We start from the raw sequence: 25,116 nt of genomic DNA on the forward strand, positions 1-25,116 counted from the left end.
AGGAGAGCATACTGTCCAAAAGGTATGAGCTCCACTCCCCTTGTTATTCCAGCTTGAAGGCAGCGAGCCTGCCTGCCTACTATGGGATTAACTTCCATGAATAGAGTCCCAGGGCTGGAGGTAGCTGGTGGTGTGGTCTTCTCGTCCTAAGATAGCCCCACCAGCCGGAGGCAGGCTGCTGATTTTGGGAGGCTTGAGTTCGGGATGGGCCAGGATCAAGGTGATGGTGAACGAGATATTCATCTTTTGGAATGCTAGGCTCATGTTCTCAATAATCTCACTCAGTCTTGGCCCCGGCCAGTGTACATGTGACATCTTTGGTGCTTGAGGCCACCAGGCAGCAGCACCATCACGCGGGATGTGGAGGAGGCACCGGCACTGAGAACAAGGCCCTCCGAAGCACCTCAGGATGGGGATGGTGATGGGAGGGATGTGCAAGGGTAGCCGTGATGTGAGGCTAGGACGGAAGGAAGGTCTCCCAAAGAGCTTGATGCCGAGGACAGCAGGGAAGGCACTCCCTCCTTGCTGGACTGAGGGGGTGACAAAAGCATCTGGGCTCACGCTTCATGTAATACACGTGGGGACAGCCTTTGTTGGTGGGAGGGGAGCAGTGGTGCTGGGGTCCCCCTGAGGAAGACACGCGCTCTCCCCGAGGTGGGGGCCATGCCGGCCTCCTGTCTGCCCCACCTCCCGGGAGAGGAGCCCGCTATGGCCACGGGAGAGGATATCGGTGTGTAGTCGGTAACCAAGGGCTTATTCTTCCTCAGCACCTTGGCTGATTTTGAGGACGAGAATGTGGTCACCAAGGTGGGAGACTCCTGGCAGGGGAGGCCTGGAGCCCAGCAAGATGACCGGGGAGACCCAGCTGCACCCAGCCAGAAGCCGGCAGACCCCAGCAGCCCCGAGCAGCAGAGCAGCCCCAGAAATCCTGAGCAGCACCTGGAAGTGGACAGCCAGGCCAGCAGGTAAGGGCCACTCTGTGCTGGACTCCTGCCTGCCTGAACCGGACTTTTGTCAGGGCCCATAGCCCAGAACAAACCCTAACACGCTAGGCATGCCAGCTACTTTCTGCAGCTGTGATGGCCTAGGAGCCCATCGGAGGCTGACAAGCAATGAGTATCCCAGGGGTAGATCTCTGTGGGCTTGGGTTTGGAGCCACAGCACCAAATCTGTTACACCAAACCTGGCAGAGAGAAGGTGCCCAGAGAACCGTGCTGTCTGGCAGCCACATGGAGCATGGAGACCTGGCTTGGCAGAAGGATACGGGGTGCCTTTGCCATTCATGGGGCTGGAAGATTTCTAAGCTGTGCCTTGTATGGCAGCATTTCAGTGTTCTCTTAGCTCTCCAGAGATCTTTGCCCAAAGTGGTCATGAGTTTGGGAATAACCTAGAGACGATATACAAGTACTTCATATGAACCGGTTGTAGGTAGCGGCCATACACACACTGAACAAGATGGCCAGGCCCCCAAGCACGCCCTCAGGAAGCACACAGATAGCACAGCAGTAACACCACGGTAGCAACCATTAGCATTTGCTGCGTGCTGAGAATGTGCAGGCGTCCTTCTCATGCTTTATGTGTCCTCACTCGTTTAGTTCTGACGCCAACCCTATGAGAGAGGTGCTATTATTACATCTGTTCTATAGTTGAGAGGCTGAGGCGGAGGGAGGTTGCATGGCTGGCCAGTAGCCACCCAGCCAGGCAGTGGCCTGATAGGGCTTAGAAGGCCGGCAGGCAGACCAGAGACTGCATTGCGACCCCTGTGCTGTGCCCGCTGCCTCTCCATTTTGGTAACCCGGCTCCTTCTTGTGCTTCAGGCCTCCTTGCCCCCCAGCTCTTCTGTCCCCGCGACCGTCACACTGTGTCTGGATCAGAGGATGCCAGACACTTGCTAGCTGTTCAGTCAGAAGTGGATGCTGTTTCCCTCCCCTCGTACTCAGTCCTCTTCTGACTACCTGCTTCTGTACTTTATCCCCCGCCTGTCTCTCCAGGTTCCCATTGGGCCTCCCCTCCCAGCCACTCCACCTCCTTCAGTCTGCATCGTGCATTCCTGTGTCCTAGAGTGACATAGGACTAGGCACAGGGTGACTGGGCACATTGAGGCAGGGTACCTCACCCAGCCTGGGGTGAGAGGGCAGGTGCTCTGGGAATGGCTTCCCAGAGGAGAAAGCGGTGTCATGTGCAAAGATACGAGAGAGATCAGGTACACGTGACATAGTCTGGGAAGATGAGGCTGGGGAGCTGGGCAGGTGCTATCATGCTTGTTCTCTACCCTCCCCACTCTTAAACTAGTTGAAGTCCTGGGCACTGGATTCCAGACCAGGGGCTGTGTGCTACACCAAGGGGTGGAGATTCAGAAAAACCATTATACCTGTCAGTCTCCTGCTTCTTCTTATGGTAGGTGACTTCCAGAATGAGGTCCATCCACATCTCTTCCTTGGTGACACCTAAATTCATTTGTCCCTCTCTCCCTCAGCCTTGTGTTCTCCAGAAACTTCACTGGAGGATGGGGGCAGGGAGCTCATTCCAGGAAGGGGCTGCCCCACCCATTGAGGAGGTGAGCGGGGCTGTGTCTGTCAAGTCCTTGCCAGCCCCATAGCTCTGCTGTAACCAAGTGAGTCATAGGCCAAGACCCTTGGCTGCAGGGGTAGTTCTGGGCACACACTGGAAGGCTGGGGTCTTGCCACCAACTTACAACGTAACCTGGGTTTTCTCATCTATAAAATGAGTACTTCTATCCATTGATCTCAGGAGCCTCAAGGAACAAACAGCTCAGTGATTTTCAAGGGTTGTTTAAAAAACGTCAGCGTTCTTTTAAACTCTTTGAAGTGGCGGTCTCGGCATTAGCCCCTGCTTGACCCTGGAAGACATCAGCTCTCAGTGTTGACACGGCGGCTCCTCCCTCCGCTTCTTTCAGGATGAGGAACCCCTCAAGGTGTACGGTCACTGTTGCTGTCACTGCCACCTCTGAGCAGCCTCGTGTTTATGTGCCAGCCTCCCCAAGTGAATTGGAGTCTAACTCAACCAGGTAAGAAGGGACAATCGGGAGACGTTCTGTGGGCTGTTTCCTCCCTGGAGCTAAAGGACTCGGCTTTTGGCCCACGTTACTTCCCTGATATTAGCTCTAGTACCTACTCCAGTTCTCAGCAGCCCGTTGATCAAGGGGCCACAGAGTGTAGCCCAAGTTCCCCTAATATAAACTCCTGTGTATGGGCCTGAACAGAGTCTCCCAATGAGAAGCTGAGGTGGCACTTCTAGGACTCTGCCATCCTTCGGACCTTGCTAATGTTTCTTGGGGAACATGCTTGCAGAGTCCAAAGAAATCCCTTTGAGGCCAGGGCCTGTGTCTGTCTCTCTCACGTTATCTGTTGTGAGAAGAGGCGCATAACCACTGCCTCACCTGAGTTCCTGTCCTCACCTGCCATCGTACAGTGCAGGAAGGGAGCCGTTGCAAGGAGGCTGAGTGAACTCTGTGTGTGTGTGTGTGTGTGTGTGTGTGTGTGTGTGTGTGTGGAGGAGAGATCAGAGGAGCGTCTGCTGCCATCAAGCCAGCAGGCTGGAGTGCAGAGCATGTAAATGGGGCCAAATTTGGTGTCATGGTGAGCCCATCGTGAGGTAGACCTTGTTTCCAAAGTTGCCAGGGGCTTGTCCAGGGTGAGGCAACTACCTGAGCTCACCCTGGAGCTCCAAGAGTGGGAAGGGAGAGGTTAGATTGCTGATGGAGATTTGACAGTGTAAGATGAGGCTTAGGGGTGATCTCGGTCCCAGGCAGAAGGGAAACAAAATGTGGTCAGAGAGGAGAATGGAAAGTCCACTGGACTGAAGTCTCTGGAGGGTAGCGTCCCACCACTGGCTGCAAGGAGCGTCTTTCTAGCGCTCTCAAATCCACACACACCAGGCTGTACTCATGGGCTTTGATTTCAGCCCGAGTCCACAGTGGGCTCAGCAGCCTAGCAGCTCCTGTTTCCTGCTTTTGTTGCCCGGCGGGGGGTAGAGCACCAGCACCTCTGCCCCCAGGCATTCCCATGAGCTCCTTCACTTCCTTCAAACAAAATGGGGGTCCTTCCTGTCCTGGACCCCTGCGTTAGGTCAGGCCCAGTCCCCTGGAATCTTCCAGTATACCTCTTTCTGTTCTGCTATGCTTTTTCTACAGCAAAGGGATTCTCTTTGTGAAGGAGTACGTGAATGCTCGTGAGGTATCTTCCGGGAAGCCACTGTCTTCATTCTACAGCAGGTGAGAAGTCCCAGATCTTTCCATGTCACGGCCTTCTCCTGCCAGGCCCTGTGTTGTCCTCATTCCTGCATCCCCAGTACCTCATCAAGTACTTCGCCCAGAGTACCTTCTGTGTAACCATTTATTGAATAGGTGGACGATTTAATTGCTCACGGACATGATTTATGCATTTCCAGATGTTCTCCGTGACTCGGTGCCTTTGCGCTCCCCTTTTGTCGTTAATTCATCCTACACTCCACTTCCAGCACCATCCGTTTCTGCCTGTATTTGTTTCTTGGTAGACTACAAGCTTGCTTTTGTGAAATCCTGAGAGCATCACTCTTGATAGAGCTGGTGAGGCCCTTAAGAACCATCTAGTTAATTCCATCCTGTTCCAGAACTCAGGGCTCCTCTCTTCAGCTCCCATGCTCCTTCCAACATGCCAGGTTGCCTCATTTGAACACACATTTCACTCATCATCTCTTTGGCTGCTTGCTTCCAGGTGCCATATTGAAGGGTACCTCCATGCCACCTCAGCTAAAAACTAACCCACACTGAGACAGTGTATTCCTGGGATTTTTTTTTTTATGACACATCCATCACCCCACTGCTAGGGTGAGGATTTTAGTAACAGAGAGGTGCATCCTGGCCTTATTTCAGGATTGGGCCTCTGGGGACTCCAGACCAGCTTTCACTGCTGCTGTGGAATGATGATCGTGGGCGTAGGGGTCAAGTTCAAGTGCCTGCTCAACCCCCATTTATTGGGTCATTTTGGAGAAGATGCTCAACCTTTATGAGCCTCCATTTCTTCACTTGTAACTCCTTAGAGTGATTTTTCCTAGTAGCTTCGTTGAGATATAATTAATATATCATAAAATTCACTCTTTAAAGTATACAGTCCAGTGGTTTTTGGTACATTATACAACGTTGTGCAATCATCACCACCATCCAATTCCAGGACACTTTTATCACACAAAAAGGGAACCCCAGACCCATTAGCAGCGCCCCCAGCACCACAAGCCACAGCCCCTGGCCACTACTATTTTCTGTCTCTATAGCTTTTTTCAGGGAGGTGGTTTTTTGTTTTTGTTTGTTTCTTTGGGGTTTTTTTTGACATGCCACGCAGCATGTGGGATCTTAGTTCCCTAGCCAAGGATCGAACCTCTGGCCCCTGCAGTGGAAGCTCGGAGTCTTAACCACTGGACCGCCAGGGAAGTCCCCTCTTTGTGGTGCCATCTGGTGTTTGCCTCTCTGAACTCTGTCCATCTCCCGGTTTTTCTTCTTCCGGTCCCAGCAGTATTTTGTTTAATGGGACACTTAGAGTTGTGTAGTCCAGTGTTTTCACCTTTTGCTTTACCTTCCAGGAGGCTTAGAGGTAAGCTTAAATCTCAAAAGAAGTCAGAAGCTGGGCTGAAATTCTGGCTCACCCCTTACTCCAAGCATGACCTTAGGCAGGTCACTTAACCTCAGGAGGTCATCACACAGCTCCTGTTAGCATGACAGCTTCACTAAACCATATCCCAGAGCTTGTAGCTAGTTGCCCTTCCCTGGAAATAGTTTTTTTGATCATTATTTTTTATTATAAAAAGTCATATTATTGAAAACTGAAGATGCGAAAAGGAAAAAAAAAGATCACCCCTAATTCCACTGTGTAACCCAGCACGGTATTATGTTGGAATGTTTCCTTGTTTTTTTTGTTCCCATTCTTAGTTGATTCCTGCTGTGAGTGGGCTCCTGGCGATTGTCACATTATAACCGAGGCGCATATGTGGGGAGAAAAGCCATGGACCTTTCCCCCTGGTCCGTGAAACTGACAGTTCTCCAGAATCCTAGCCACCCCCTTCTCATCTTCCTCACCACAGCAGGTCTTCTTTGCCCCCAGTGTAAGAGCTCTTCTCTGAGAGAATTATGCCTCGTTGGCACCAAGTTCATTTAGCATAACAGATGATGGCTGGTCATGCAGAGTCCTGTGTTAATCAGAAAAGCCTTCTCCACTCATGACTGCTCTCCTCTCTCCCATCACACTCACTGCAGCGTCGGCAGCACTGAGGACTCAGGCCACATGGAGAAGAAACTCCCACGTGACAGCACTCCATACTCTGAGAGGTAAGTCTGCTGTGTTACCAGGGAGCTCACAGGTCTCCAGGAGGAGAAGCAGGTGAGGGAGATTTACACGCTAAGTCCATTTGCTTTTGTCTGCCGCTTTGCTACTTCTGGCCCATTTCCAGATGGGATGTGTCACACCACAGCATAGGGCACTGCTTCCCTCATTGGGCTGTCACACTTGTGGCAATGAAAGCCTTTGAATCCAGCTAAGACCAAAGGGCAAAAGCAGTGAGTTAGTGGCAGAGCTAGGGCTAAACCCCAGGGCCCTGAGTACTCCGAGGTAAGGGACGTTTCCACTCTGCCATCTGACTAACTGTGAGCTGGGGCTGGTGGTGGTAAAATAGGAGGGAGGAACAGGGCTGTGACGAGGGCAACACTGTCAAGAGACTGAGCCCCGGGCCAGCAGCAAGGCAGGCAGGGGCTTTTGACAGGTTCTGTCTGAGGAGGAAAACCAGGGGGTGACTTGAGGAACAAAGGCAGGGATCCTGGAACTGGGGAGATACTCAGTCTACAAGTCGGTATCTAGGACTTCAGTCTGAGGTCCCAGCAGGCTCTACAGCCACACTGACTTTGTGATAGTCCTTGGACCCATGCTGCCTCTGTGATACTCCAGGTAGGACTCACTGCTCCCAGGCATGAAGAGAAGGGCCATCAAGACAAGGGGCCAGGTAGGGCATACAGAGACGTGTCTCCTGTAGGAGAAGACGTATGTCTTCCTATTCTAGGTGGGAACAGCCCCCCATGCAGACACGCTAGGCCGAGGGACAGAGACAAGCAAGCTGCCTGGAATAAGAATCAGATCGCGGTGTCCAGACATACGATAGAGAGTAGGGTGAAGATACAGGACTGGTTTCTGGAAACAATGTGAGGGTCTACAGTGGGCTGCGGTCCAGTCTGGCCCAAGGCTACATGGCCAGTTCACACCACAGGAAAAGATGGCAGGCTGGGAATCCTGGCAGCAGCCTAAGCCTGGCTGCGTCAAACCACAGGATCTGGCTGCATCACATCAATAGTCTGCGTACCAGCCTGACCGTGGATCCTTGTTTTTCATTTCCCAGAACAAGTGGAGGGATCTGTACTTACTGCAACCAGGAGATCGGAGACTGTCCAAAGATTACCTTAGAACATCTTGGCCTTTGCTGCCATGACTATTGCTTTAAGGTAAGGAAGATAGGTGGTGTTGCTGAGAGCATCGTCCACAGCTGGGGAACCTTTATGGGTTCAGAGAGTGTGGAGAAGGCTTTATCTCTGTATGAATGTGCTCCATGTCAAAGGCTTTGCAGAACTGGGAGCTGAATGGACTCCCAAGTCGAAAGGAGTACTACGTGCTTAATACTGTGAGGGAAACAAAAGCAGTCTTCTGGGGAAAGACTATTCCCAGCAGACAGCCAACAAGTGCAAAGGCCCTGGGGCAGCAGCATGGAGTATCTTAGCTCACGTGGCTGGAATGACATGAGTGAGGGGTGAGTGGCTGGAGATAAAGTCTTAAGGATGGCTAAGAACTGGATCATGTAGGCCTTTTAGGATACAGAGAGACTTTGGGTTTTATTCTAAATGCAGTTGGAACCTACTGGACGGTTTGGGTGGTGGAGAGACAGGGTCTGACTCATGCTTTTCAAAGGATCCCTCTGACTGCTAGGTGAAGGAGCGACGGTAGAGGGGCAGGAATGGGAAAAGGGAGATCAGTTAGGAAACTGCTGCAGTACATCAAGCTAGAGAAAGCAGTCACTTGATTAGGGAGTTGGCAGGGGACATGTCAAGATGGTGCCTGGATCGGGGATACTGTTTGAAAATAGAGCTGGCAGGTTGTGGCTATGAGGAAATGCGAGGAGTCAAAGGAGATTGCAAAGTTTGGGGCCCAAGCCATTAGCTGAAAGGATGGTGGCGCCTTTTACCGAGAAGGGAAGGACTAGAGGGGAGCAGGTTTGAGCAGAGGCAAGGCGGAGATGAGTGAAATTGAAGATGCCTCAGTGAGAGCTACGTGAGGAGCTCACATGGTCGTTTGGATATGTGAGTTTGTGTTCCAGGGTAAGGCTGGAGCTGGGAGTCCTCAGGGCATGCTTTTTCCCTGAGCCGTCCCTGACCTGATGAAATCACCTAAGGTGTGGGTGGGTGGAGAGGGGGGCTGACGCTGAGCCTTGTGTCTCTCTATCATTTAGAGGTTGGGAAGAGGAGGGGGTCCACAGAGGAGGGTGAGAAGTAACACAGAGTGTGATGCCCCAAGTGACACAGTTTCTCCAAAGACTGCATTGGTCACCCTGTCAGTGGTTGCTGAGAGATCAAATGGGATGAAGCCTGAGAATTGACCTTGAATTTTGCAGCATGGTGGTCATCTGTGACCTCAGTTGGAGCAGTTTTGCTGGAGTGACGGGGATAGAAGCTTGACTGGAGTGGGCTCATGTGGAAATGGACAGAGTGAGTCTGGAAGACTGTCCTGATGGGTTGGCTTTGTAAGGGAGCAGTGCAAGCAGACAGTGGGGCAGAGGTGCCAAGCATGGGTTTATGCTGATGGGAGCGATGCCGTAGTGAGCAGACACTGATGACGCAGGAGAAAGAGACGTTGATGGTGATCATGATGTACGTCTGTAGGAGAGAAAGATGGGTACCAGTTGACACATGGCAGGAATAGGAAAGGCCAAATCTCTGGGTCACACACAGAGAGGTTCCCAAGTTGGCTGGTGGACGAATGAAGAACTTCAGTACTTGCTTCTGTTTTCTCAGTCGATTAGAAAACATGATCATCTATGAGTGAGGGTGGGCAAGGGGTGTTGGACACTTGAGAAGAAAAGGGAGTCTGTGAAATATTGTCTCAGAGACAGGGAGGGTGGATGGGCTGTGCAGAGCCCGCTTGAAGGGAGGGCTCGTTCATTGCTATGGAGACCGGTCAGCATGTACTGTGTTGTTCCCTAGCCAGGCTCAGCCACAAGGGTGAAGCAGGGGCAGTTGCATTTACTGGGGCGGAGATTATGCCAGGTGAGTTGGCAGGGTTTGGTCTGTGTGCAACGGAACAATAACAGTGAGGTGGTGAGCTGGTCCAGTAATGGAGGTTCCAGCAGTGGCAGAGACCAGCCAAATAAGCTGGAGGACATGGAAGTCAAGCAGTGGGGTGTATGACTTATTGGTTGTAACGAGGTCTAGAGCAGCAGTTCTCGCTCTGGAGTGTGCATCTCACACTTGACCATCCCCTGAAGGGCTTGTTAAGACACAGAGTGCTGGGCCCCAGCCCAGTATCTTAACTCAGTACGTCTGGGTGGGACCTGAGAATTGGCCTCTCTAACAAGTTTCCAGGCAATGCTGAGGCTGCTTGTCCACATAGAGTCTGGCCAGAGCAGTGGCCGATGTAGAGAGGGGCCCAGAACATTGGAGGAAAGGAACAAAAGGCCACGTGGTAGGAAGCTCTTCCATCTGCGTGGATCCAGAATTGACTCAGGAGTGCTGCAGGGAGAGACTGTGACATGTCATTTGGCAAAGAACATTCTGTTTTCCTGATTCCTGGACTTACTACATGAAAACTTCTTAGAAACTATTATGAACAATTATATACCAATAAATTGGTATATAATTAGAAACATACAACCTTAGAAACATACAACCTACCAAGACAGAACATACAACCTACCAAGACAGAACCAAGAAGAAATTGGAAGCTTGAACAGACGAATAATAAATAAGAAGAGTGACTCAGTAACCAAACACCTCTCAACAAAGAAAAACTCAAGGCTGGGTCTTCACAGGCAACTCTACCAAACATTGAAAGAAAAATTAATGCCAATACTTTTTATACTCTTCCAGAAATGGAAGAAAGAACACTTCCAAACTCATTTTATGAAGTTAGCATTATCCTGACACCAAAGCAGGCAAAAAATTAGAAATAGAGCTACCAGATGATCCAGCAATCCCACTTCTGTGTATATACACAAAGGAATTGAAATCAGCATCTCAAAGAGGTATCTGTATTCTCTGTCCATTGCAGCATTGTTAACAATAGCCAAAACATGAAAGCAACCTAATTGTGCATTGCCTGATGAATGGCTGAAGAAAATGTGGTATATAGGGACTTCCCTGGTGGCACAGTGGTTAAGAATCCGACTGCCAATGCAGGGGACACAGGTTCGAGCCCTGATCCGGGAAGGTCCCACATGCCACGGAACCACTAAGCCCATGCGCCACAACTACTGAGCCTGTGCCCTAGAGCCCACAAGCCACAACTACTGAGCCCACGCGCCACAACTACTGAAGCCCACGCACCTAGAGCCCTTGCTCTGCAGCAAGAGAGGCCACCGCAATGAGAAGCCTGCACACCACAACGAAGAGCAGCCCCCGCCTGCCACAACTAGAGAAAGCCCACGTGCAGCAACGAAGACCCAACGCAGCCAAAAATACATCAAAAAAAGAGAAAATGTGGTATATACACAAAATGGGATATTATTCAGCCTTTAAAGAAAGAAGGAAATCCTGCCATTTGCAACAACATGGATGAACGTGGTGGACATTATGCTAAGTGAAGTAAGCCAGACACAGAAGGACAAATACTACCTAGTACCACTTATGTGAGGAATCTAAAACAGCCAAACCCATAGAAGAGAGTAGAAGGGTGGTTGCCAGGGGCTGGGGAGGGGGGAAATGGGGAGGTGATGGTCAAAGGGTACAACGTGTCAGGTACCCAAGATAAGTAAGTTCTAGAGATCTAGAATATTTTGTCAACTTTTGGTTGTATACTTTAATTACAGGGCACCCCTGTTAAACAGAGAGCAAAATTACGGGAGTCTCAGACCTAAGCAACTCTGGGCACATTTGGTCTCACAGAGCCAAGTGTTGGGTGAAGGGTGCAGTTGGAGTGGGTTGGAGTCCCAGGAAGGCTTTGTGAGGGAGGTGGGTCCAGAGTCAGAGGTGAAGAGGTGTCCAAGGGTATTTTCCAGGTGGCTAAACAGGTCTCCATCGTGCGTGCAGAGGGAATAGGGATGAAGAGGCAGGCAGGAGGCTGGCAGGCCTGGGAGGAGGAGGCACAGAGCGGCAGGGATTTTAAACTTGCCTGATTGGTGCTCACACAGGGCTGGGGAACTTGGAATTGTGGCAAAATAGGCCTGATATTCTTGGGGAATTCTTGGAATGTGGGCAGGGTGCCTGAGAGCCACCCCTGGGGTCCATGAGCACAGAGGTGAAGAGGATATTATTTTCATAAGATCACACAGCTGCTCAGAACCGAGGGTGGAAATCCTGGTTCCGACATCAGAGCCAGTGTTGTCTCAGCTACACCCTGCAGCCTCCCAGGAAATGCCATTCCATTGCTCAAGTTCATTTGTATAAACTAATCTGTCACTATCCTTAATTGTAGGTTTATCTTACCTTTGTTAGATTGACATAACATTTTAAAATACTAGTTTGTAGGGGACTTCCCTGGTGGTCCAGTGGGTAAGACAACACGCTCCCAATGCAGGGGGCCCAGGTCCAATCCCTGATCAGGGAACTAGATCCCTCATGCATGCCTCAACGAAGAGTCCACATGCCACAACTAAGAGTCCGCATGCCGTGACTAAAGATCCCGCGTGCCGCAACAAAGATCCTGCATACTGCAACTAAGACCGGGTGCAGCCAAAATAAATAAATAAATGGACATTAAAATAAGTAAATAAATAAATACTAAAATAAACAAAATGGAATACTAGTTTGTATTGTTATATTTAGGATGAAAGAGAAGACACTTATGGCCACAGCATCACAACAACCTTTTAGGGTCCCTGTTCTCCACAGTGTGAGGCATGTTGCAAGCCCAGATTGTTGATTTTTTTCCTGTGTTCCCAGAGGTGACCCGCTAAATGGATCAGCACCATTAGCTGGCTAAGTTGAGGTTCAAGTCCTGGTCTACAGTAACTAGAATCACAGAGGGCTGCTAAATTCACAGTGAAAAAATGGCCAGGAGGATAGCCTCATCCACCAGAGGGCAGACAGCAGGAGCAAGAAGAACTACAGTCCTGCAGCCTGGGGGACAGAAACCACATTCACAGAAAGATAGACAAGATGAAAAGGCAGACGGCTATGTACCAGATGAAGGAACAAGATAAAACCCCAGAAAAACAACTAAATGAAGTGGAGATAGGCAACCTTCCAGAAAAAGAATTCAGAATAATGATAGTGAAGATGATCCAGGACCTCGGAATAAGAATGGAGGCAAAGATCGAGAAGATGCAAGAAATGTTTAACAAAGACCTAGAAGAGTTAAAGAACAAACAAACAGAGATGAACATTACAGTAACTGAAATGAAAAATACACTAGAAGGAATCAGTAGCAGAATAACTGAGGCAGAAGAACGGATAAGTGACCTGGAAGACAGAATGGTGGAATTCACTGCTGCAGAACAGAATAAAGAAAAAAGAATGAAAAGAAATGAAGACAGCCTAAGAGACCTCTGGAACAACATTAAATGCAACAACATTCGCATTATAGGGGTCCCAGAAGGAGAAGAGAGAGAGAAAGGACCGGAGAAAATATTTGAAGAGATGATAGTCGAAAACTTCCCTAACATGGGAAAGGAAATAGCCACCCAAGTCCAAGAAGTGCAGAGAGTCCCATACAGGATGAACCCAAGGAGAAACATGCCGAGACACACAGTAATCAAATTGGCAAAAATTAAAGGCAAAGAAGAATTATTGAAAGCAGCAAGGGAAAAATGACAAATAACATACAAGGGAACTCCCATAAGGTTAACAGCTGATTTCACAGCAGAAACCCTACAAGCCAGAAGGGAGTGGCATGATATACTTAAAGTGATGAAAGGGAAGAACCTACAACCAAGATTACTCTACCCAGCAAGGATCTCATTCAGATTCGATGGAGAAATCAAAAGCTTTACAGACAAGCAAAAGCTAAGAGCAGTCAGCACCACCAAACCAGCTCTACAACAAATGCTAAAGGAACTTCTCTAAGTGGGAAACACAAGAGAAGAAAAGGACCTACAAGAACAAACCCAAAACAAAAAAATGGTAAAAGGAACATACATATCGCTAATTACCTTAAACGTGAATGGATTAAATGCTCCAGCCAAAAGACACAGGCTTGCTGAATGGATACAAAAACAAGACCCATATATATGCTGTCTACAAGAGACCCACTTCAGACCTAGGGACACATTCAGACTGAAAGTGAGGGGATGGAAAAAGATATTCTATGCAAATGGAAATCAGAAGAAAGCTGGAGTAGCAATACTCATACCAGATAAAATAGACTTTAAAATAAAGAATGTCACAAGAGACAAGGAAGGACACTACATAATGATCAAGGGATCAATCCAAGAAGAAGATATAACAATTAAAAATACATATGCACCCAACATAGCATCTCAGTACATAAGGCAACTGCTAACAGCTCTAAAAGAGGAAATCGACAGTAACACAATAATAGTGGGGGACTCCAACACCTCACTTACACCAGTGGACAGATCATCCAAACCGAAAATTAATAAGGAAACACAAGCTTTAAATGACACAATAGACCAGATAGATTTAATTGATATTTATAGGACATGCCATCCAAAAACCGCAGATTACACGTTCTTCTCAAGTGTGCACGGAACATTCTCCAGGATAGATCACATGTTGGGTCACAAATCAAGCCTCAGTAAATTGAAGAAAACTGAAATCATATCAAGCATGTTTTCTGACCACAACGCTGTGAGATTAGAAATCAATTACAGGGAAAACAACGTAAAAAGCACAAACACATGGAGGCTAGACAATACGTTACTAAATAACCAAGAGATGACTGAAGAAATCAAAGAGGAAATCAAAAAATACCTAGAGACAAATGACAATGAAAACACGACGATCCAAAACCTATGGGATGCAGCAAAAGCAGTTCTAAGAGGGAAGTTTATAGCTATACAAGCCTACCTCAAGAAACAAGAAAAATCTCAAATAAACAATCTAACGTTACACCTGAAGGAACTAGAGAAAGAAGAACAAACAAAACCCAAAGTTAGCAGAAAGAGAGAAATCATAAAGGTCAGAGCAGAAATAAATGAAATAGAAACAAAGAAAACAATAGCAAAGATCGATAAAAGTAAAATCTGGTTCTTTGAGAAGATAAACAAAATTGTTAAACCATTAGCCAGACTCATCAAGAAAAAGAGGGAGAGGACTCACATCAATAAAATTAGAAATGAAAAAGGAGAAATCACAACTGACACTGCAGAAATACAAAGGATTATAAGAGATTACTACAGACAACTATATGCCAATAAAATGGACAACCTGGAAGAAATGGACAAATTCTTAGAAAGGTATAACCTTCCAAGGCTGAACCAGGAAGAAATAGAAAATATGAACAGACCACTCACAAGTACTGAAACTGTGATTAAAAATCTTCTAACAAACAAAAGTCCAGGACCAGATGGCTTCACAGGTGAATTCTATCAAACAATTAGAGAAGAGCTAACACCCATCCTTCTCAAACTCTTCCAAACAATTGCAGAGGAAGGAACACTCCCAAACTCATTCTATGAGGCCACCATCACCCTGATACCAAAACCAGCCAAAGATACTACAAAAAAAGAAAATTACAGACCAATATCACTGATGAATATAGATGCAAAAATCCTCAACAAAATACTAGCAAACAGAATCCAACAACAGATTAAAAAGATCATACACCATGATCAAGTGGGATTTATCCCAGGGGTGCAAGGATTGTTCAGTATACACAAATCAATCAATATGATACACCATATTAACAAACTGAAGAAGAAAAACCATATGATCATCTCAATAGATGCAGAAAAAGCTTTTGACAGAATTCAACACCCATTTATGATAAGAAACCCTCCAGAAAGTGGGCATAGAGGGAACCTACCTCAACATAATAAAGGCCACATATGACAAACCCACAGCAAACATTTTTCTCAATGGTGAAAAACTGAAAGCATTTCCTCTTAAGATCAGGAACAAGACAAGGATGTCCACTCTCGCCACTATTATTCAACATAGTTTTGGAAGTTCTAGCCACGGCAGTCAGAGAAGAAAAAGAAATAAAAGGAATACAAATTGGAAAAGAAGAAGTAAAACTGTCACTGATTGCAGATGACATGATACTATACATAGAAAATCCTAAAGATGCCACCAGGAAACTACTAGAGCTAATCAATGAATTTGCTACAGTTGCAGGATACAAAATCAATGCACAGAAATCTCTTGCATTCCTATACACTAATGATGAAAAATCTGAAAGAGAAATTAAGGAAACACTCCCATTTACCATTGCAACAAAAAGAATAAGATATGTAGGAATAAACCCACTTAGGGAGACAAAAGACCTGTATGCAGAAAACTATGAGACACTGTTGAAAGAAATTAAAGGTGATACAAACAGATGGAGAGATATACCATGTTCTTGGATTGGAAGAATCAATATTGTGAAAATGACTATACTCCCCAAAGCAGTCTACAGATTCCATGCAATCCCTATCAAACTACCACTGGCATTTTTCACAGAACTAGAACAAAAAATTTCACAATTTGTATGGAAACGCAAAAGACCCCAAATAGCCAAAGCAATCTTGAGAAAGAAAAACGGAACTGGAGGAACCAGGCACCCTGACTTCAGACTATACTACAAAGCTACAGTAATCCAGACAGTATGGTACCGGCACAAAAACAGAAATATAGATCAATGGAACAGGATAGAAAGCCCAGAGATAAACCCACGCACATATGGTCACCTTATCTTTGATAAAGGAGGCAAGAATAGACAATGGAGAAAAGAAAGCCTCTTCAATAAGTGGTGCCGGGAAAACTGGAGAGCTACATGTAAAAGAATGAAATTAGAACACTCCCTAACACCATACACAAAAATAAACTCAAAATGGATCAGAGACCTAAATGTAAGACTGGACACTATAAAACTCTTAGAGGAAAACATAGGAAGAACACTCTTTGACATAAATCACAACAAGATCTTTTTTGATCCACCTCCTAGAGTAATGGAAATCAAAACAAAAATAAACAAATGGGACCTAATGAAACTAAAAGCTTTTGCACAGCAAAGGAAAACATAAACAACACAAAAAGACAACCCTCAGAATGGGAGAAAATATTTGCAAATGAAGCAACTGACAAAGGATTAATCTCCAAAATACATAAACAGCTCATGCAGCTCAATATAAAAAAAACAGACAACCCAATCCAAAAATGGGCAGAAGACCTAAATAGACATTTCTCCAAAGAAGACATACAGATGGCCAAGAAGCACATGAAAAGCTGCTCAACATCAGTAATTATTAGAGAAATGCAAATCAAACCTACAATGAGATATCACCTCACACCAGTAAGAATGGGCATCAGCAGAAAATCTACAAACAACAAATGCTGGAGAGGGTGTGGAGAAAAGGGAACCTTCTTGCACTGTTGGTGGGAATGTAAATTGATACAGCCACTATGGAGAACAGTATGGAGTCTCCTTAAAGAACTAAAAATAGAATTACCATATGACCCAGCAATCACACTACTGGGCATATACCATGAGAAAACTATAATTCAAAAAGACACATGCACCCCAGTGTTCATTGCAGCACGATTTACAATAGCCAGGTCATGGAAGCAACCTAAATGCCCATCGACAGATGAATGGATAAAGAAGTTGTGGTACATATATACAAAGGAATATTACTCAGCCATCGAAAGGAATGAAATTGGGTCATTTGTAGAGACGTGGATGAATCTAGAGACTGTCATACAGAGTGAATTAAGTCAGAAAGAGAAAAACAAATATCGTATATTAATGGACATATGTGGAACCTAGAAAAATGGTACAGATGAACCGGTTTGCAGGGCAGAAGTAGAGACACAGACGTAGAGAACAAACATATGGACACCAAGCGGGGAAAGGAGCAGGGGTGGGCGTGGTGGTGGGATGAATTGGGCGATTGGGATTGACATGTATACACTGATGTGTATAAAATGGATGACTAATAAGAACCTGCCGTATAAAAAAATACATAAAATAAAATTCAAAAAATAAACAATAAATGGCCAGGAGATAGGAACTGAGAAACAGAAGAAAGAGCCATCAGAGAGGTGCTTGGTGAGAATGAGCAGAGGGAGTTGGGGATCCTAGCAGCTGTTCGCCACTGCTTTCAGCTGGAAGCCAGAAGGCTTAGTCCAGGGTGGGCCTGGAGACAGCTGGAGCCCCAGAAATATGGGGACTCTTGGTCTCCTCTTATTTGAGACTGTCTGCAGGCCGCCCTGCTCTGACTCCTAGTACCAGGAGGGTCCGCTGCAGATGGCTGGCGGTTCTCATCCTTTAGACGTTCGCTGGAGAGACACGCCGGAGCGGCTGGACTGCTGAAATAGCTTTACCTTTCAGTGGGCCTTCATGTCACCTTCTTTTGGACTTTAAATGTCACAATTAAAGCCCTTCTATAGATGAGGAAATGGAGGCTCAGGGAGCCTCAGTAACTTACCCAAGCTCACCTAGCTAATAAGTAGTGGATTGAGGGCTCAAACCAAGGCCCAATTCTGAAACCTGGGCTCCTAACCAGTGTGCAATCATTCTGCCTGTTAGGTTTTTTTTGTTTTTGTTTGGGTTTTGTCTCTGTTCGCCATTTTTAAATTGCCTGCTTCGACATCCAGGATGTGCCATCAGCTTGGAGCCTGCCCACTCCACTCGTTTATATTGCTTCACTTGTGTATTGACCTCCAGCTTGTTTTCTCTTTCAGTGTGGGATTTGCAGTAAACCGATGGGTGAGCTTCTGGATCAGATCTTCATTCACCGTGACACCATCCACTGTGGGAAATGCTATGAGAAGCTCTTCTAGGTGGGTGCTGGAAAGTTACTAGAGGGAAGAAATGTGCTCTGGTCTCTCCCTGAGTCTTGACCTGGGACACTGCTATCTCTCTTAGCCTTTATGTTCGGGGGACCCCGAGTCCTTGTGTCCCTATGCCCTGTGATACTTGGAAGTCTTAGGTGGCACAGATAAAGACCCTCCCCATGGACATTTCCAAGTTGCAGGAGTCATTGTCTCTTCCTCTCAAGAAGCGCCTTCCGTGCAGCACCTCAGCTAAGCCCTCTAGCTGCCCTGGGCTGCTGGCCAGGCCTGTGTTGTTAGCCTCATTTGGGAACAAGGAAGTAAAGACCTAGAAAGGAAAAGGACATGGGAAAACACCTGGCTTGTAGATGGCAGAATCAGGACCTCAACCCAGGACTTCAGATTCAGGTCCGGGGCTCTCTGCCACAGTCCCTTGAGTCGCCTCCACCATTGCTCATATAGCATCAGATCAGGACTCAGCCAAGGTATTCAGTAAAACAAGATATATAGCTGGGGACCAGCAGCAGGTGAAGGCCAGGATACGTAGGCATGTGTGGGAAGTGATGGTGCTGTCCTGGTGCCTGGGCAGCCTCTGGGCCACAGTGTGAGCTCTGCCTGAAGACAGGTTGGCATGCTAAAAGCCAGTGGAATTGACCCCAGTGTCTGAGCTTCATGGGGCCCAGTGATCCTCCTCAACTAGAAGCACAGAGCAGAATATCTCCCTTGAAGGCAACGGGAATCGGTAGCAGCCAGGCCCTCCACCAGCTACAAGCCTGTCCTGCCTTTTCTCCAGAAGACACACTGACCTGGACTGTTACTCCTGATGCCTGGAGCAGTCACCCTCCCCAGGGGCTTCTGACGGCTCATTGGATCGGGTGTGTATTTCCAATCTCACGGGTACTTCTATTTTCTTTTAGCTCCTCCAGGCTAACAAGAAGCTGATAACTCCTGGACAAGTTTGACTGTCCCCACTTGCCCCAAGTTGCTGACTCTTCTTCCCTCACTTCCTCTCGCCTCCATTTGATTGCTTCATGTTTTTGCTCTTCCTAAGTTGAACTTGCTTACATCCAGTAGCATGTCTTAATGATGTTATGATAATTACTTGTGTGTGTAGCTCTTCATAGCTTAGAAAGCACTTCCCATCCATTATCTTACTTCAGGCTCAAGCAAAGAGGATTGAACAATAATTCCATTTTGGCTTCCCTCAGACTGGTCAGCTTCCTGATGAGTTTAGGTGGCCTGGTACAATAGGCATGGACAAGAGCGTGGGGTTCGGTGTATCCTGACTCTAGGGACAGAGAGCAAATCACATTCTGGTTCACAGCTCTGAGTGTACCTTTGGAACTTGACAGAAGAAGGAGACCTCCTGAAGCTTCTGAGGGGTTAAAGACTGTTGACGATCCCTGGTGGGTAAATTGCAGACATTGAATGCTAGGGATTGACATAGGCTAATGTTTAGCTTGTCTATTTGCCATATATATTTTTTAAACTTTCCATATACTTTTACAACTAGTTAGTGCTTTTGATTGAGTTATATAGCAGATTTTAATGACCTCCTACCTACCTACCTTTCAATATAGTTGCGTTTTGTCCTGCAGGCATGTGGACATGTATTAGAAAGTTTACATGTTAGGTTTAAATTCTATAGGATGTGATTCCTAAGAGGCTACTGACCAAAGGGGCATCTGTGTCTGAATCTTGCTAGCTAATTAATACCTTTGCCCTCAATTTCCAATCCCTAAACTTTACACAGAAATCCCCTAAAGCAAGTTTTAGGGTCTATAGACTCCAGCAGGATTATGAAGGGAGAAAAATCAGTCAACATTTCTTGAGGCCTTACTGCATACCAGGCATTATCACAAAGTGGTGGCATTAATCCCCATGCTAATCTTGTACAGAGGGTATTCTTCTCCGCAGTTTGCAAATGAGGGTGTTGAGGCCCAGAGAGGTGGTCATTGCATTGTGCAGAACCATTGCTGTCTCTCTCCAGAGCGCATGCTCTCTCCAGTGACAGTCAGGACAAACATGAGCATCGATTTAATGCTGAGTAGATGCCAAGCACTGTGTGGAGGTGACACCGCCCCCTCAAGCCTCCCCTGAGGCACACTTTTACAAAGAGGGGAAGGTGGGGGATTGCACTCCTCCTCTGGGCATCCTGGGTCCCCATAAAATACCAGAAGGGCCAAACTGGCCCTCTCACCTCCGTTTTCCATGAAAACACTTCTGAACTGAAGTACTCTCAGCTGGGAACAGATTTGACTCCCAGACCTTCCCAAAGAAGAGCTTGTCAACCCAGGAGAAGCTCCAGTAGACTAGCCGATCTGGGCACGGGGCCCTCAGTGACCTCCCATTTTCCAGTCCAGACTCTGTCCCAAGCTAGTGGCAACTACTGAGACCCCAGGTACTTGGAACAGGGATACCTGTTGCCCAGCTGGACAGATGCAGGCCCGTTCATGCAGTCAGCTGATGCTCTGCTCAGGTTTGACTGGGCGCCTCTGCCTTTGGGACCAGCATCACTGTGTCAGTTCCTCGAAAGGACAACCTGACAGTTTTTCTGATGAAAAATGAGGGCCTTTTCTCTTGGATTAATTAGAAAATGCCTCTCCATGTCTCTCCAGTTTCTGAGCCCTATGCACATTGGCTGGTGGACTTGTTCTTCCTGCCAAATGATCAGAGAGGAATGTTCCATTTATTTCCATAGATGTGCATCAGCTTTGCTCTGGAGTGGAAAACTGGCCATGTACTCGTACAAAATATGAGCTGGTTTTCCTCAAGACTAGCCCTCAGCCTGGGACTTGGCAGATGGTAGGGACTGACACATAGGTGCTGAATGAATGAGTGAAAGGGAAAGAAAGGTCGTGCCTTTGGGTGGGAGGTAGCACCCCTGAGTCTTGGCAGGATAAAGAGGTCCAAGATAGGCTGGCTTCCCCACCTTCTAGATACACTCTGCCTTTAAGAGAGTTTCAGAACCAACATGCAAGATATTGACTCCAATCTGAAAAAAATCTCTTTCATGTTTAAACGGCACAGAATTCTCCGGACTTAAGGAAGAGGGGTGGTTGCATTGCACTTTCGCTTCTTTTTATTTGCCTAGAATTTTGAATCATACTTGCTTAACTCCTTAATGTACACAATTACAATAAATGGTAAGATACTTCATGTGTAAATGTTAAGGTTTCCTTTTATAAGTGTAATAACTTGGTGTATTTGGCTGTGTGATTTATTTTCTCCTATTACCTGAAGCCACTCTCTTTACAAAAGCAAATAAATACTTTAAGGAGTATCAAAGTTTTCTCTACAGAAGCAAATACTTTTAAGAAGTATCAAATCTAAAGAGAAAAAAACAGCGTTATCTAGAAACTGTGCATGCACAGCAAGTGCGCAATTCTAGACCTGTCAGATCTTAATGAAGAATATTTTATTCTTTTGGGCCCATCCTTCCTTTCATTGTCGACAGGTGGCCGCCTCGTCCTTATTGAACACTTGCAATGACCAAGAGCTCAGTCCCTTACAAGCCCATTCTGTCTGTGGAAATGCGTTCCTCAGCTGAGTTACAACCTGTTCCCCTTTAACTATCACCCACTGGTAATCTGTAATCCCTCTTTTATATGCCAGCCCCTAAAATCGGTAAATACGCTCGTTGGGTTCTTCCTCTATCAACTCTTCTCCCATTTAAACACCCCTGGTCCCATCAACTCTGACAGGAATTCTGAATATGCATCTCTTACCCTCAAAGGTGCCCCCACAACCGCACAGCCGAACCCATTCCTCCAGATGTGTACTGACAGGCAAGACTTTCATCTTGCTCATTAAGGCTGGTGCCCCAAGCTGTCAGAATCCTGTTGAATAGTCATTCTGCCTGTCACGTGATCCATGCTTCCAGGTTTTGTATCGGAAAATATAATTTGCATGTCATCGATGTCTTGATCCAGCCTGGGGCCAAAAAGGGTGGTCAAGAAGTCAGTCCAAAGATAGAAGACATGACAGAGAAATCCCTCTACTACTGAGCAGGGATGTTGGGACCCAGTATTCAGTAGGTATTGAACTAGTGTCCCTGTAGCTACTTTCTCACCCCAACCTCAGCCACCATCTTGGCTACATGAGTACATTTGGGAAAGGAAGAAGAAGTTTTACCACTTCAAAGGCAAGAACTATAACAGTAGTTCCTAACCAGGACTAGGGCTCTCTGTTGGTGATAGCATGTGACACAAAGACCTAGAAAACAAATAGGGTAGGGTTATTTTGAAAAATGACTTAGCAGACCAGGTTCCCAGCAAGCCGGTTGATCCCCAGTACCCAGCCTCCCCTATTCCTCCTTCCCCTCTATAGATCCACACCTGTGAGGGCCCCCAACCCATACACAGCCATGTGGGGTCCTCTGGGGGACTCTGCTTATGAATGTATTCCGCCTGTGAATTTCCACACAACACATTTCTCTTGTGATGTTTCTCTGCACAATATCCTTTTCCCATGAACTTCCCAAGGGAGGAAAGCTTCCACCAGGGGACCCAACACTGGGTTACATTGAATTCAAAGTTGAGATCGCTACCTGGCCATTTGGGGCCCCTCTTGCCACTGAATCAACAAGAAGGCTGTTATTTTACCTGCTGGCTGACTGCTCCTGATTATCGAGGGGAAAAAGGGTCGCTGCAAGGACCACATCTGAAACCTAGGAGAAAATTCTTCTGGGAGTGTCTCTTAGTGTTCCCATGTCCAATAATGTAAGATAATGGATGACTGTAATGACTCACGCAGGCAGGACCACTAAGGGATCAGATTGGTTAAGGATAAAGGTTTGTATCTGACTGCCAGGTAGACGACCACAACCAGCTAGATGAGGTCATAGGGAACTGAAATGCTAGTGGAAAAGGAAGTTACAAATACTATGACCTCATGGCCAGTTGCAAAAATAACAGCTATAGAAGCTAGGCGTACTTCGTCTTGCTTTGCTATTATATATTTAAATCTGCCCCATTACTTTTCTTTCTCCCATTTCCAAATCTTGCATTTAAATTGTGTGGGTGGTGCTTAATCATATAATTTAACCTATAGATTACAGCATGTCAAAGTGTAATTATGACAGAACTAGAGAAGGAACAGACATCCCCCAGAGAATGAGAGTGTATCTAATGGGACTTTTGACGTCCCCCCTTCTTGAAGAAGGCAAAGGCATATTCATGTATATGAGGTATGGTTGCATCATGCTAAGCAGAAGCGTAGTGTCACTGTTGTTATCATTTGGAAGAAAAATATGGGGTGTCAAAAAGAGGGTACACCTGGCTTTTTTCCCGGTGGCTTCTGGGAAACCTCCTGTGAATTATCCATGACAGTCCTGCAGGTGGAATTGCTGGGGGCTTTTTCCTCGTGTACCAGGTCTCCCTGACCTTCACTGCTCCAGCCTTCTGCTGCTTGTGTAAGCCACTGATTCCTTGTTCTCAACCCTTCCTGCTAGGGAAAGAGTGGCACTGCTTTCCTGAGGGGCTTCCCTGTTAATGCTGTCTCCACCCAACCTTCTTCTGTACCGCATGCGCTGCCTGTGAATGGCTTCTGCAGCATGCACTCTACCTGTGAATGTTTCCTACCATGCCATCTGTCCCATGAAGAATCCCTGCTCCAGGCCTTCCTTGCTGTACACTCTGTCTCTGAACACCTTCTGCACAGTGCCGTCGCCCAAGGAGCACTTTGTGTGCCAGGCCTATTATCTAATGCCATCAATTTTCTTTTTTTTTTATAAATTTATTTTATTTTTGGCTGAATTGGGTCTTCGTTGCTGCACGTGGGTTCTTCTCTACTTGTGGCGAGCGGGGGCTACTCTTGGTTGTGGTGCACGGGCTTCTCATCGCGGTGGCTTCTCTTGTTGCGGAGCACAGGTTCTAGGCTCGCGGGCTTCAGTAGTTGTGGCTCTCGGGCTCTAGAGCGCAGGCTTAGTACTTGTGGCACACGGGCTTGGTTGCTCCGCGGCATGTGGGATCTTCCCGGACCAGGGCTCAAACCCGTGTCCCCTACATTGGCAGGCGGATTCTTAACCACTGTGCCACCAGGGAAGCCCCCGTTTCTTTTTATGACTGAGTCATATCCCATTGTATATATGTGCCACATCTTCTTTATTCATTCATCTGTCGACGGACACTTAGGTTGCTTCCATGTCCTGTATTGTAAATAGAGCAGCAATGAACATTGTGGTACATGACTCTTTTTGAATTATGGTTTTCTCAGAGTATATGCTCAGGAGTGGGATTGCTCAGTCATATGGTAGTTCTATTTTTAGTTTTTTAAGGAACCTCCATACAGTTCTCCATAGCAGCTGTATCAATTTACATTCCCACCAACAGTGCAAGAGGGTTCCCTTTTCTTCACACTCTCTCCAGCATTTATTGTTTGTAGATTTTTTGATGATGGCCATTCTGACCGGTGTGAGGTGATACCTCATTGTAGTTTTGATTTGCATTTCTATAATGATTAGTGGTGTTGAGCATCCTTTCATGTGTTTGTTGGCAATCCGTATGTCTTTGGAGAAATGTCAATTTAGGTCTTCGGCCAATTTTTGGATTGGGTTGTTTATTTTTTTGATATTGAGCTGCATGAGCTGCTTCTAAATTGGAGGGTTTTTATCATAAATGGGTGTTGAATTTTGTCAAAAACTTTTTCTGCATCTATTGAGATGATCCTATGGTTTTTCTCCTTCAGTTTGTTAATATGATGTATCACATTGATTGATTTGCGTATATTGAAGAATCCTTGCATTCCTGGGATAAACCCCACTTGATCATGGTGTATGATCCCTTTAATGTGCTGTTGGATTCTGTTTGCTAGTATTTTGTTGAGGACTTTTGCATCTATGTTCATCAGTGATATTGGCCTGTAGTTTTCTTTCTTTGTGACATCTTTGTCTGGTTTGGGTATCAGGGTGATGGTGGCCTCGTAGAATGAGTTTGGGAGTGTTCCTCCCTCTGCTATATTGTGGAAGAGTTTGAGAAGGATGGGTGTCAGCTCTTCTCTAA

General features: G+C 46.6%; 2 protein-coding genes across 5 annotated transcripts in view; one reads left to right on the forward strand and one right to left on the reverse strand.

Moving 5' to 3' along the window:
• ZNF185 (zinc finger protein 185 with LIM domain) overlaps positions 1–21,274 on the forward strand; it is a 58,505-nt gene extending 37,231 nt beyond the window's left edge. Inside the window, exons 17-24 of one of the 2 annotated variants that reach the window (XM_082444882.1) lie at positions 768–965; positions 2,477–2,557; positions 2,918–3,028; positions 4,154–4,234; positions 6,248–6,319; positions 7,378–7,480; positions 18,026–18,124; positions 19,033–21,274. In XM_082444882.1, the coding sequence (XP_082301008.1) occupies positions 768–965; positions 2,477–2,557; positions 2,918–3,028; positions 4,154–4,234; positions 6,248–6,319; positions 7,378–7,480; positions 18,026–18,124 (745 nt within the window). In that variant the 3' untranslated portion in view covers positions 19,033–21,274. The remainder of the gene's footprint in view (positions 1–767; positions 966–2,476; positions 2,558–2,917; positions 3,029–4,153; positions 4,235–6,247; positions 6,320–7,377; positions 7,481–18,025; positions 18,125–19,032) is intronic. The other variant, XM_082444883.1, reaches the window with a different exon arrangement.
• Positions 6,326–25,116, reverse strand: part of LOC309651822 (heparan-sulfate 6-O-sulfotransferase 2) — a gene marked incomplete at its 3' end in the record, with an annotated part of 141,444 nt that continues 122,653 nt past the window's right edge. Inside the window, exons 3-4 of one of the 3 annotated variants that reach the window (XR_014258423.1) lie at positions 8,627–8,902; positions 6,326–6,525 (exon numbers count right to left, since the gene is read on the reverse strand). Coding sequence is in view for 2 of the 3 variants with exons in the window: in XM_082444889.1 (XP_082301015.1) it covers positions 6,492–6,525 (34 nt within the window). Of the gene's footprint in view, positions 6,526–7,488; positions 8,903–25,116 lie in introns of those variants that run through there. The other 2 variants (XM_082444889.1, XM_082444890.1) reach the window with 2 other exon arrangements.

Source organism: Balaenoptera physalus, assembly GCF_965194825.1.
Source record: "Balaenoptera physalus genome assembly, chromosome: X".
In the NCBI taxonomy this organism is placed as follows: domain Eukaryota; kingdom Metazoa; phylum Chordata; class Mammalia; order Artiodactyla; family Balaenopteridae; genus Balaenoptera; species Balaenoptera physalus.